General features: G+C 41.3%; 1 protein-coding gene across 1 annotated transcript in view; it reads right to left on the bottom strand.

Annotated features, from left to right (window-relative positions):
• The window catches only part of LOC102250813 (schwannomin-interacting protein 1), a 683,922-nt gene that overhangs the window by 532,995 nt on the left and 136,341 nt on the right, over positions 1 to 14,586 (bottom strand). Inside the window, exons 2-3 of the mRNA XM_014537973.1 lie at positions 9,171 to 9,235; positions 3,477 to 3,557 (exon numbers count right to left, since the gene is read on the bottom strand). Coding sequence (XP_014393459.1) covers positions 3,477 to 3,557; positions 9,171 to 9,235 — 146 coding nt within the window. The remainder of the gene's footprint in view (positions 1 to 3,476; positions 3,558 to 9,170; positions 9,236 to 14,586) is intronic.

The raw sequence follows: 14,586 nt of genomic DNA, 5'->3' as shown, positions 1-14,586 counted from the left end.
CCCTCCCCCTGTAGAAGGGGAAAGAGGGAGGAAAGGGGGAGTGATTAACTGATTAACCTGAGAATTTATATGCATAAATGTATAGCCCAGGGACACAGACAATAGAATGGTGAAAACCTGGGAGGGGCAGGTTCAGGGTGGAGGGGGTCAATGGGAAAAAAACAACAAACAAAGGGGACATCTGTAATACCTTCAACAATACAGATACATTTTAAAAAAATAAATAAAAAGAACAAAGTTGAAGTGAAAAAAAGGAGATTTGGATTCAATAGATCTCTATGTTGTTCATCACAAAATAAACATATTGTTAACACAAGGAGAGGGGTTGCACGCAGTCAATGCACAACTTTTCAATGATGGGATCTGATGAGTCTGTTTCCTTCCTTGCCAGTCAGGCCTCTGTGCTGAAACCCCCAATCCTTTGATGTGGGTGTCATTCTCAGACCTTTGATCCAGTCTTGGCTCTTAAGCACATTCATCCTTAGTCTTAGCGTTGTGCTGAGAGCCTTCATTGTGGTGCTTTCAGTATTAATTTTGCTTTAGCTAAGTTTTCTGATTTGAGAGGCTTGCCTTTGCTTGATCTTCAGAAAACCTGCCTTTTCCCTCCCCAACATGACTTTTTATTAATAGCTGTGCAATCTTGATTGCTTTTGCCCTTTTGATGCAGTTCTTTGATCGTCTGAGTCTAAAACTCAAAATTGTCTCTTAACATTCATGAACCAGGCAATGCACTCTTCCTGGTATTTCTTCTAAATTCCACCCCTCCTTCCTTCCAATTATACTTGGAACAACCACATGTAGGTTGAGCCTTTCTTAATCATATTATTTCCTTTTTATGCTGCCCTGAATATGAGGAAACAACTGAGACCCTTTCCTGACCCATCCAACCCCCACCCAGGGTTCCCGCTAGTGCAGGTATACAGTAAAGGCAGCGACACCTGAGAACAGTTCTCATCTTGCTTTATCTTTTACGTCCAGAGATTGACCTGCCAACATACATCCCATCTCAGGACTTGCAGGGGCTGGACTATCCAGAAACCTTAATTGGAACCTACTATTTGGTCCTCCTCATCAGGGAAGGGGGAGGAGAGTTTCCAGAATAGCGGATTTTATGGTGTAGTAACCTCACTTCCCTCTACCCCCTGGGGGAAGGCAGATGTCCAGCTGGGTCCTACCAACAGAAATGAAAAGACCCTAAGAAAGAGCCTGTGACGTTTGGCAGTGACTCGGCAACCTGGGGCAAGGCCCCATCTTTCACACTCAATACTCTGCAGGTCTAAAGAACATCTCTTGGAAAGTGAGGATAGGTAGAGGCATGCCAAAATTCTCCCTGTGGATGATGCCAAGGTCATCCTGGGGTAGACAGCCTACACCATTGGTGGGGAGTTTGGGGGGGGGGTCCAATGGCCCTTCCCACAAGCAATAAAATAACCCCACAGAGTTGTTTTAAAATAACTGTCTGGTAGCTTCAACTATCTGGTAGCTCGAATGTTCACCATCAATGAGAAGACTGGGGAAGCCTTGGTGTTTAGCAATTGAGTGGTGAGTGAGATGACATCAAGACAGGAGGAGAAGAGGAAGGAAGGCAGATGGGGAGATTAGAAAAGGGAGAGGGGAGGAGAGGGGAGCAGGCTGCCCAGCTGTAGGAAAGGTCTGATGTGTGTGGAGGGGAGATGTTTAACCTGTCATGACAGTTAAGAATTTAATAACCAGATTAGACAAGAGTCACTGAACTGGACTAAACTCTCCAATGGGACTCGAATTCCATTATTGGGCAAGATTAAGTTTTCTCTCCCTCATCCCCCTCCAGTGAGTGGAAATGGGGTCCAGAGTTATTAGAAGAGATAAAGCCATTCAGTTTGCACCTCACTGAGCTGAGACTCCTCCATCAAACTAGCTACACATAAAATCTCAGACTTTCTGAGCTGGCTAGACTCTCAGACACAGAGATTTTTTTTCCTTGCCTGTTCCTCCTCCTGGCACCTGGCCCTCTGCCTCTACATATTAGAGATGATGAAAGCTAAGAGACAACAGGGAGGTTTCCTAACTTCATTTCAGTGTTCAAATGAAACACCCCAATTTCTGACCCAGCCAACTCTCCTTTCCAACTTATTCATTTAAGAGGATGTTATTATAAGAGAAAAGCTCTTAAGGATAAAGCAGCCGATGGCTGGAAACTAACATTTGTGTAGTGGGGCTGACATACTGCTTACAGAGAACGACTTGGTAGCCTGATTCATTATTCATTTAGTAAGTGTAACACAGAGCTTCCTGGGAGGATCCCATGGGTTCCGAAACCATGTTTGAACTTTACCTGGAGAGGTAGCCCATCGTGCTCGCTCAGAGGCAAGCTTTTTACTGTAACCAAGGTTAACACAGATTTATAGTGGTGTGTGTTAATATTTGCCTTCATCCAGCAGGACATTATATATCTGCATGATTTCTGTCTCCATTCCTAAACCCAGCAACGGCTTATTGTACACGGCAAGGCCCCCTTCTTCAGGTGGCTTCTTCTGTAAAGATTCCTCTGGGCTTTTTGCAAACGATCCATGATCCTGGCCAAGCACCGGTATATTTCATTTCTCAGAAGCATGCTTCTTGGAGCATCAAGCTGAGTGTGTGTGTGTGTGTGTGTGTGTGTGTGTGTGTGTGTATTATACACACCCTCAGTGGCTATTCTTACATGCGCCCCTGAAGCAAAATCAGAATGGGAAGGCTCACAGAGAGCTGGTGTGAATAGTTTAAAATTGCTTCTGAGGGGATTATGACCGCCCCTTCTCTACTTAAAAGTGGTTTTAAAAGGTTGTCATTTTGTTCCTTAATATGCCTGTCTCACTTTGTACCTTATTAGTTCCAGTTTTGTTGATATTGAGGTGTTTTTTTGGCACAGTTAATGCAATAGTCACACACAGTGGGGAAAGGGGACTAATATTTGGCCTTAGTAAGAGAGAATAAAAAATAAAAGGATAGAAAATGAGAAAGACAAGATATGTTTTTCCAAAATATTTAGATGAGAGCTGGAATGGACATAGGAAGAAGGAAGAAAGTAAAAAAGGGTGTGTGTGTGTGTGTGTGTGTGTGTGTGTGTGTGTGTGATCAAGAAACACCCTGAGGTGAAAATAACCACATTGCTCCAAGATGGAATTAACCATCTTGATCACTAAAATAAAAGAAAGTGGAAAATGCTAGTGGAAGTTGCAGAACAGTACTCTGCCTGAAGGAGGAAAACCAAGAAATGATGACAATCAAATAATTCCCTACACCATCCAGCAGATGGTGCTGTGTACCCAAAACAGCTTTGTGTGGCCAAAACAGCTTTGTTGCTGTTTAGACCAGAGAGGAAATAATGTGTAACACATAAATGTGAAATAAATAAATGTGTAATTCTTACACCACAAAACTCCATAGTAGTTCAGAAACTAAGAAAGCAAGAACTTTAACACTGTTGCTTTAATGTAAACTTTGAAATAACTTACATTTTCACTTTTGATTCCAAGGGCTGTAGATTGAGGTGATAGTTTTCAATATTATTCTCCATATCCATGGCCAACTGGTGACTGCAAATAGAAATAATATCTCAATATAGCTAAATCCAGAAAAGTAACATTTATAGCAGTAATACTGCCAATTTATTTTAAAAAGCAGACATATTCTTTTTTTTTCATTTTAATTTATTAACAGAGTCCTAAAAGTTCCTATTGATGGATGATGGATAAATAACCATACCATAGAAATAAAATTTTGATTTTCCTGTTACCTTTTCTGTTCTTTTTATTTCAACCACTCAGTTCAACATTCATATCTAAGGCATGAAAATCATTTCCCTTAAGAGAAGAAAAAAGCAGAATACTGAACCATTGCGGGGGGTGGGAGGGAGGATAAAAAGAACGTTATAAATCCCATGGCAATGTCCAACTAGTAAGTTGTAGTGAGGATCTCATTCATCTCCAATGGTGCCACTGCCATTGAATCTTCCCCCTTTTTATCTTGTAAGCTTTTCCAAAGCTCCCACTGTGCTCAACACATGAATCTCTCTGCCCTGGAGAAAGGCAGAGGTAGACAGTAACTGCTCCCAATGAGCTTATAAGACAATCACTGGGTGCTATAATGGTCAAGGAAGGCTTCATGGAAAAGGTGGCACTTGAGCTGGGTTTTGAAGAATGGACAGGAATTAGGTAAGTTGCTATGTGAACGGTAATACATATGAGGAAGACATTAAAATAAAGATATAGAGGTGAAACATTCAGGCTATTGTTAGACCATAAAGATACCTATTTGATGGAAGTGGAGGATAAAAGTAGGAATGTAAAAGGAATAAGTTTGGATAAGCAGGAAACAAATAGTCATTGGCCACATAATGTGTACAGCTGTCATAGACATTTTACATGCATTATTTGATTCTCACAGTAGCCTCTACCAGTTATTATTTTCCCCAATGTAGAGCTGAGAAATCTGAAGTTCAGAGAGTTTAAGTTAAACTTAGAAGAAACCACATTAAAACTCAAGTCTCACCACCACAAAGTACTGCTTGGAGGATTTCAATATCAGACTTATTAAACATAATTCTACTAACTGTGGTTTTCATAAGTATTTGACAGCCCAATCCAATACACATGCATGTGATAAAGGTGTGTGTGTTTAAAACTGAAACAAAAGTTTAATGAAACATTATTTCCCCAACTACATATGTTGTTCTCTGGTATTTTTTTTTATTATATTTCAAATTTTTTAAAGGTTAGTGGTTATCCATCAAGTTGATTGAATAAACCATCAATGAATTGTGATCTGCAGTGTGAAATCATTGCTGCAGGAAAACATACAGCATTTTAACCAGGACAACATGCTGGATGGATATTTAAGGATGGTTTGCAGTGGCAGTGAGCAAGGAGAATAAAAAATATATATATTTAGAAAGGTATTCAAATTGGCCGGATAATGAGGACCACAATTATGGTGATAGTAAAGAAAAGAAAAAGATGAGAGGAAAAAAAACAAACAAACATTGTGCTGGAGGCATTATTAGGATAATGCACTTATCTCCCCCTCCTTGGAAAGGAATAAGCAAGTGATGGGGAAAACACGGTAGAGCAGATAAATTCACACATGACCACTAGGTGGCGCCATCAGCCCAAGATAGCTTTGTAATTACCCAGCTGGGAAGTTGAGGGGCAAGGAAAAAAGCACCCCTGTTTGCTCTGTGCTGTCGGTATTCAGGGTCCATTATATATTCCATCCTTACTCTCTCATTTAGATATGTTGGCTATATTCTGTGCCGGGAATGATGTAAAGCATGAGGGACACAACGGTGAAAGCACTAGACATGGTCCCTGTTCTTAGGGTTTTACAATCTAGAAGATGAATATTACATAATTATAAATGCAATGGACGTTATTAAAGGGACCTAATCAACGGTTGGCAGGCATATAAAGTCTCAGTTTTGTAATTCTATGTTCTTGTAGGGACAACAGCCTTATAACAAGGATACTTTAAGATTTTGTAAATTAAACCCCCAAATAACAAATTATTGAATTGAGCAATAGAGGTATATAGGTGAGGTGTTGTGGGGGCCTGTAGCAACCAAGTTTTCATAGAGAACATTTTTTAATAGTATTAACAAATTTGTTAATTTGGGATTACTATTTATACATCTTCAGCACACTATAAACTACAAATACCTGTAGGCTTAAATTGGATAACGTTAGGGCATGGTATCAATAATTGCCTGTGGGTGATGACATGATTATATGTCAGGAGAATACATAACTTGCAATCACACATTTCATACCAAAGACCCAGCCCAGTCCAATATTTACAAAAAAAAATAGCTGTCAGCCTTAGGTCCTACATAAGTTAATGAATGATTATAAAAAACAATAGAGTCATAAGCAGTCTCCTAGTCAATTGCTCTTCTCTGTTGCCTTCAAAGTGTGTGTGTGTGTGTGTGTGTGTGTGTGTGTGTGTGTCCATGTACACAAATACACTCAATTGGCCCTATACGTGGTCTCAAGCAGAATGGAGTTACAGCTTCCCCTCCCTTCACACGGACTGCCTACCACAAAACCCTGTTGAGCATTCAGAATAAATGTAATGTTCCAAGGGGGAATAACCCATCAAGTGCTATGACACCGCTCTCACTTAACTTACGGTCATTTCAAGTAGCTGAGATGATTTACATCAGCACCTAAGTCAGCTACAGCTTTAATGAAATGCTTAATCGGCTCACTCAAAGTACACCAATTTTTCAATCAAATCTGACAGCTTTCAAGGACACAGCCCTGCCCTAAAAGCAGATCAGAAAAGTCTCCAGAATTCCAGGCAAATGGGTCTAGTTGTTAGGGCCGGCAGCCACTGTTTGTCTTCCCTCTGTCCTGGACAAGCAGGGAAGGGAAGCTTACCCCAAAGGCCTGCGTGCTTTGGGGGTAGCTTTAACTCCCATCCCTCAAATTCCTCAATCATGATTGGAGAAAGCAAGCATACAAAGCAGGCTGGCCATTTCCAGAAGCTTTTAGCTTTCGCAGGCCTCTAGATCATGAGAGGAAAGAACAGGGGAGCGAGGAGGAGGCAGAAGCTCACATATATACCACTAATTTCACGTATCTTCCTGAGAACAGGGGGATGGGGAAGGTACGTGCTGGTGTGGGGGTGTGGGTGAGAGGTTTAATAGAGAGCTGTGGTCAATTAACAGGAAAAAAACTTTCGGAGCTCACTTCTTACATTGAAATCAATAATGAAAAACCAGCATAGCCAGATTTAATAGATAAATGGGCTGAAAAGCACAGAGCAAGTGCGTCCTCAGAGAATTAGGCTGCACGTGAGTATTGAATGGCAAAACGGATTCTAAAATGCATCTAGACCACTGGTTCTCAACCCTAGCTCCTTATTAGAATCACACACAGGAAGCTTTTAAGAAATACTGATCTCTGGACCTCACCCCCAGAGATTCAAATTCAATTTGTCTGGGTGGGGCTTATGCAGGACATTTTCATGAAACTCCCTGGGTGATTCTAAGTGCGGCCAGGGTGAAGGACCACTGATCATGTCATTACAACACTAATCTCCACTGAAGAAAAATCTTATTTCTAGGTCAGCAAAAAGCTCTCCAGTTACAATTGCTAACATTGAGCTAATGATGGTGGTGGTGAGAAGGGGTAGAATAATTGAACTGTTACTCTTGTTTATGCATATTAATGAGAACAGACATAACGAGGATAAAGTAAATCCATAGGTAACGCAGAAACTTGGTTTGATCAAAGGGCTCAAGCTGTCCTTCAAGTGGGGACAGAAAATCCTTAGAGTCATGAAAATGGAATAAACCTGAGAAACTATCTAGCCCAAAAAACCCCCGCCCCCAGATGGAAAGGGAAGGGGCTGACATTGAAGACACACTTGTCATGCTTGTCATACGTGTCTCCGTTAATGCTCTCGATACTGTCAAGCCACTGTTATTATCTTCATTTTTAAAGATGGGGAGAGTGGGCTCAGGGTGGTTAAGTGATTTTTCCCAACCCACAAAGCTAGGAAAAAGCAGAAAGAGGAATGAAGCCCAAGGTTTTCCATTTTCAGGAATGTTGTCCACAGCATCTCCGGTGCATGGTCATTTACGCTCTCCTGGGTCCTTCCAGTGTCTGTGAGCTCACTCTTTAATGGAGAAGTCCTTTCTGTTGGGCAGGCTGGGTTTTCACAAAAGCTATCCTTTTCCTGAGTCACAAACTGTTTCTCCATAAACCCTTCTCATTGATCCTCATTTTCTTCCTAGAGTAAGAAGAGCAATTTAGCCCTTCTTTTAAAGGAAAATCCCTTCAAATGTTTAAGGACAGCCATTATGTCTCCTCTGGGATTTATTTTCTCCAGCCTCACATCCTCAGCCCTTTGTAGTAGTTTCACATGATTTCAGAATCCTATAAATTTTATTGCCCTCCTCTGGTACTCTTGGGGGTGTGCCTTTAAAATATGCCTTTAACCCTAGCCAGTTTAGCTCAGTAGACAGAACGATGGCCCTTGGACTGAAAGGTCCCAGGTTTGATTCTGGTCAAGGGCACCTACCTCAGTTGCAGACTAGATCCAGGCCCTGGTTGGGGCGTTAGCGGGAGGCAACCAATCGATGTTTCTCTGTCTCTGCCCTTCCACTCTTTCTAAAAACCAGTGGAAAAATATCCTTGGGTGAGGATTAAGAAAAATAAATAAGTAAACTGTGCCTTTAAAATGTGGTGCCCAGAGCCAAGCGTGACACTCACATGGGCTTGACATGCAGACTTAGCGAGTGGTTGAGAGCAAAGGCTCTGGTGGCATTCAGACCAGAGTTTGATTCCCACCCTTCCTCACCACTCAGCTGAGCATACTTACACAAGTGCTGAAAGCTCTCTGAGCCTCTTTCCTGGTCTGTAAAATGGAAATAACAATGCCTATATCACAGGGCTATCATCAGAGTTCCATGAGGAAGTATCTGTAAGCACTAATAGAGAGTATGCTGTAAAAATTCAATAAATGATAGCTAATTTTTCTTCTTTTATCTTGACACTGCATGACTACTAAACAGTTTAATATTGTGGTAATATTTTTAGAAGCCACATAAAATCACGGTCTCATGTTAACATCAGATAAAAAATCTCTAAACATTTACCCCCAAACTGAAATCAGAATATATCTCTCACATGCTCTAATTGCATAATTTTTAAAAAAGCCTAAATGGAAGACTGTATTTTTATCTCTGTTTAATTTCAACTCTTTCTTGCTTTCTTTTCATCTCCGTTTTGTTCCATTCTGTGTGCGGTATTACTTTGAATGTTCATTCTATTAGTTTTAGTGTAAACTGTGTACTTTTTTACAAATTTATGATTGGCTTCTATACACATCCCTGATTTAAAGCCAAAGACAGGGCAGGGTTAAGTTTCAAGCCCTCAAACATACCACCAGAGATATCTGCAGGCATCATATTACTCTGTTAATCAGGATAGCTTGTGTATCATAGCTTGACTAGTCATGAATCTATCTAATTATATCTCAAATGAGACACATTTCTGGGTCCTGACCACAATTATACCATAAGGAACTGCCAAATTACTTATTTATTTTTGCCTTGCCAGGTAGTGTTTCTTTTTTTCATACAAGCTTTTCAAGCTTGCAAATAATTGAATTTCCAGGGTGGTGGTGAGAAGTATTTTTTTACTTACTTTTCAAGTAAATATTTTCCATCATTAACTTGTTCTAAAGGATTCTGCAATCTTTTCATTTCTTCCTGTGGGGGGGAAAAAAGAAGTGTTTTATAAATTGACCCATGTACTTATGAGCAATTATATTTGAAGACAATTATTAGCAAAAATGAGATAACACACCATTAGATGTTCTGGACTTTGCAATGGATAAGTGCTTAAACTTACAAAACAATTTCCTCTTTGATCCAATTAGAATACGACACTGCCAGTCAAATCACATGATTTTTTCCATCATTAAAGGTAATGCTTCCTGTCATTTTCCTGGAGTGAGGACATGTTTATATAGATCCATCCATTCAAGTTGCTCTGCCATCTGTACTATGTTTGCTGGTTGCTGGGGGAGGGGCTCTGATGAAGACGAGCTGGGTTTGGCCGGTCAGTAACCATCTTCTCTTGTCTCTTGAGAGCTCTCAGCAGCCTCTTCTGTTAGCCCCAGTGCTCAGGCACACGCACACACACAAACACAAGCCCATATCCCTTCCTGACTTTCAGGCATCCCTAGTCTTTGTAGTCCCACTTTCCTGGCCACAGTGATTGGTTCAGGGATGTGACGGGAGTCGGCCCAGGTTCCTGGTGAGACTACCTGTCCCAGGGCATTTAAAGAAGGCCCACGGGACTCAGTTTTTAGAGGTGATACTCTTTGACTCATCACCACAAACTGCTGAGGTGCCAAGAGAAAGCCCCAATTAGGATTAAATGCTCATGTGCCCCTAAAAGGCCCTCAAAGCTAGTCTCAACATGCTTCTACCACCAGACATGCAAAGCTGCTAGGTCATCCCTCATTACCCAATCTCTTTAACTTCCTAACTTCTCTATCTCCTCAATTTCTTTGAACATTCCCTGGAGAATCTTGTTCTAACTGAACCCTGCCTTGATGTTCTGAGGACAGCTAACTTTTTGTTAGAGCAAGAAGATCAAAGAACTGTTTAGAAAAAGGCTTTTAGGATCTAAAGGATTTTGCTGATGACAAACTTGACTGAGTCCCAGATCACACTTATCCCCTGCAGTCCTCTTAAGAAGTGGCCATTTCTTCCCCACCTGCTATATCGTACACAGTCCGCAGGAGGGATAGAACCCTTCTTGCTCCTCATTGCTGCTCCGAGAAACTCCTCATGCCTACAAAATCTTAGTTCTTCTGGAAAAATCTCAGCCTGTCCCAAGCTTCTGTCCTCTTCTCTTCCCTACCTATCCTCTCTCCTCAGGAGGTCTTCACCGGTCCCATAACTTTAAATTTATATCTGCACCCGAGCTGCCCTTAAACTCCGCCCTTATACTCCCACTTGCCTACTTGACAGTTCCATGTTCATTTCTGATAGACATGTCAAGTTCAAAACCAAAGTCTTGATTTCCCCACCTATACCTTCACCCAAACCTCCATTGTCACTACTTCTATCTCATCTTAGTAAACGGTATCACTATTCACTTAGATGCCAGAGCCAATACCCAGGAGTCAGCCTTTATTATTTTCTTTCTCTCACATTACAGTCATTCAATCAGCTAATTTTGCTGGGCCCCGATTAGAAATATATCCAGAACTTGACCACCACCTCTCAGCGTTGTCTAAACCAACTGTGCCAGACTCCTGTCTCCCTGCTCGGATGTCAGCCAACTTCAGTCACTTCTCATACATCAGCCAGCATGTTCTCTTAGTATCGGGCTTTCTTTTGTAAGGGTGTGAAATGCATATATCACAAGTCTACAGTACAATGAGTTTTGACAAAGGAATACATTGGTTAGAACCACCACCCAGAACAAAATATAGAACATTTCTCTCACTCCAGAAAGTTCCTCTGTGTCCCTGTATAGTCAAGTTCCCTCTCCTAAAAGCACCCCTGTTTTGATTTCTATCACAGTAGATTAATTTTCCTGTTCTAGAAAATCATATTAAATTATCTATTCTTTTGTATCCAGCTTAATTTACTCAACATTATATTTTGACATCAGTTTCTTAACAGATGCTAATTGTTTAAACTTCACTTCAGTATTTGGAGAAGACTTCTGTTTCCTTCCTCTGATTTTAAAAGCATAGGATTTGAAATGTGAGGAACCCAGGACCTGCAATAGAAGTGTTTGCTGTTGTGAGAAAGGCTAACCAGAAGGAAAAGATAACAGAGCAAAGAGGATGGAGGCCAAGGAAAACAGCCAAGGAGCCAGAGCCCTAGTGATGCTGCAAACTTTAGGGTCAAACTGTGGCTTGAAACTAGGATATTGAGGGATTTTTCAGTTTCATGTGCCAATAGATTCTCTCATTTTATTTTTTTAATCCTCACCCGAGGATATTTTTTCCATTGACTTTTTTAGAGAGAGTTGAAGCGAGGGAGAGGAGGAGAAAGGGAAGAGAGAGAGATCGACATGAGAGAGACACATCGATTGGTTGCCTCCCACTCGAGCCCCAACCAGGGCCAAGGATTGAACCTGCAATTGAGGTATGTGCCCTTGACCAGGAATCAAACCCCTTGATGCTTTGGTCCAGGCCAACTCTCTAACCACTTAGCAACCCAGCCAGGTGACTCTCTTAATTTCTCAAGGCACTCTTGGTTGCTATTTCTCTCTGTGTGTTTTCTTGTTGGTTTGTTTGTTCACAATTGAAAGAATCCTAACTCAGAAGTGACAGTCTGAACTATAACCTAAGAGTGCTACATATAAAATCCTACCTTGATGAGCCATAGAACTATAAAAATTTAGAGCTGGACAGGTGCTGTTGTTGTTTTGTTTTGTTTCATTTTATTTTGGCGTCGTCTTAAATTTTTTTTTTTATTCGGAAGACTAATGGATAAAGCAGGTTATGGTCTTCAGTTCCTTTTTGTTAAAGGCTGCTGCTTTTATATCCAACATTGGTATAACAAAGCTCGAGTGAAAAACATTTCTGCATCTTCTGCAAAATTGCTGTATAAAGCACTGTATTTTTTGCTACAGGTTTTCTTTTATGTAAATGAATAAGATTTTAGGATTTAGTGCTAGGGGATATTTTCTCATTTTTATATAATAGTGCACTTCTTTTCACCAACAATAACTACTTATGTCTTATAGCAGTTGTTTAATTTGCCTTGGTTGCCAGGAGCTTCAGCTAAATTAAATATTCAATTGCCAGAACTATTTTTTCCAGGCTGTTAGTACAATTATCCCCTCCCCTTCACTACATGATGTGCAAACTTCTTTGTTTTTATTTTAATCCTCATACATGTGTGCTTTTCAAAGTACAGGCAAGTACTATATAGGCAGAATATAAATGATAAATGGACAGGAAGATAGAGATGACAGATAGGTAGGTAGATGGATAGATGGATGGTTAGATAGGTAGATAGATAGATAGATAGATAGATAGATAGATAGATAGATGATAGGTAGATAGATAGATAGATACCTAAAGAGAGAGCATTCTTTAAATAGTATACATGACTTTCTATTTTCAAGGTAAAACTTTGCATCACTATATATGCTGGATCCTTATTCTAAGAATAAGTCTCCACATCTACCCTCTGTTTGTCCCAACTCTCCATCCCTCTTACCTAATCCTTCATCATATCCCATCCCACCACCAGTGACATAAGCAATAAATCCAGGTCAGATAAAAGGTCACGCTTGAAGTCACTTTCCCGAAAGGAAACAGACTGGACAAGAAGCCTTAGTTGTTCTTGAAAAACAGAGGAGGATTTTTTAGGTCATAAACATTTTCTTATTTACCCCCTCCGTTATGATTAGGAAAGAGATGAGGTGTTGGTAGTCTCAGCACTTTCTTCTCTAAGATGTGCCTGTGGTGTGCTTTCATCTTTCCTTTTTCCCTGGAGATTTGGGGGGCAGGAAGGAAAGGGCTTTTGCACTCGGCCCACCACTCTCTTTTCCTTGGTTCTTGCATTGCGGGGAGCACACCCAGGTGGGGAGGGCTTTGAAGTGGTACTTTTTTCAATCTGACTATCCATGCTCTAGGAAATCATATTAAACATAAGGTCAATGACTAACAAGAGCTTTCTGAACAGCTGCTCTGCTGACAATTTGGAGGATGGATTTCATCATTTGGTTATTTAAGCTAACTATACAAAAACACTTCAATTCAATTGGCCCGGAAGTTCCAAACCATGTCCTCATTTTCTCGGAGATGGATAAGGAAGACGGCTTGTTCAACAGATTTTCGCTTGGAGTTTCACTCTTTGGGATAGTTTTGTTTTAATTTGGCATTAAAAATATACAAATTGGTCTTTCCTCTCATTGGTTTCTCCCACTAGTCCTCTTTGTCTCTGATTTTATATCTAACAATGCCATTTCCCTACTAGAAACCAACATAGCCCTCGGTGTTTTCAGATGGTTTCCAGGGTCTCTGCCAAGGTCTGATGCACCAGAGCTCAGGCTGTCTCTTCTGGCTGCACTGCCAAGCCCTGCCCCATACACTCCCTCTCCAAGTCCGGTCATTTGAAACTTCACCCAGTCCCAGAACTCACATGCTTTCTTATTGGACATTCGAGGACAATGCGTCCCCAACCGTTCGTTCTATTGGCCGCTCCCATTCTCCCTTTAAGAAGCCTCCAACTTTCCCTTTCTCCATACAGGTTTTCAGAACTCAACAAGAGGGTTGGGCACCCACCCTGCTTCCTCAGCAACCTGTGCTGATCCTTATTAGCATTATCTCTTTATCTGACTCCCCGCCTCTCCTGCCCCCCAGCTAAGTTCCTTGAAGTCAGGGATGGTGACTTACCTTAAGGTCCCTAATTTCCAGATGAAGCCTAATAAATATCTGTTGAATAAATGAGTTGAATGCATTGATATGACTGGAATGAAACGAAACCTTAGTAGCTGAATGCCCCTCTCCCAAATCCCAAGAAATTGTATGTCCTCTGCTGATTCTTTTCTGCCCCTCTATTTCAACTTTCTAAAATCACTCTGAAGCCTTCTTTTTTATTTAACACTAGAGGCCCAGTGCACGAATTCATGCACCATTGGGGTCCCTCAGCCTGGCCTGCGGGATTGGGCCAAAACTGTCTCTTTGACATCCCCCAAGGGGTCCTGGATTGTAAGAGGGCGCAGGCCAGGCCCAGGGACCCCACCAGTGCACAATCAGGGCCGGGAAGGGACATGGGAGGGCTTCAGGGTGTGTCCGGCCTGTCTCGCTCAGTCCTGATCAGCCGGACCCCAGCAGCAAGCTAATCTATTGGTCGGAGCGTCTGCCCCCTGGTGGTTAGTGAACGTTATAGCGACTGGTCAACCAGTTGACTGTCTGTCCCCTGGTGGTCAGTGCATGTCACAGCAAATGGTTGAGTGGCCTTAGCATATCATTAGCATATTAAGCTTTGATTGGTTGAACGGACAACTGGACAACCAGACACTTAGCATATTAGGCTTTTATTATATAGGAATAGAGGCCCGGTGCACAAAAATTTGT

This window comes from Myotis brandtii, unplaced genomic scaffold (assembly GCF_000412655.1).
Source record: "Myotis brandtii unplaced genomic scaffold, ASM41265v1 scaffold186, whole genome shotgun sequence".
Taxonomy (NCBI): Eukaryota; Metazoa; Chordata; class Mammalia; order Chiroptera; family Vespertilionidae; genus Myotis; species Myotis brandtii.
Note: the sequence above shows the minus strand (reverse complement) of the source record. Positions and strands in the feature narration are given on the sequence as shown.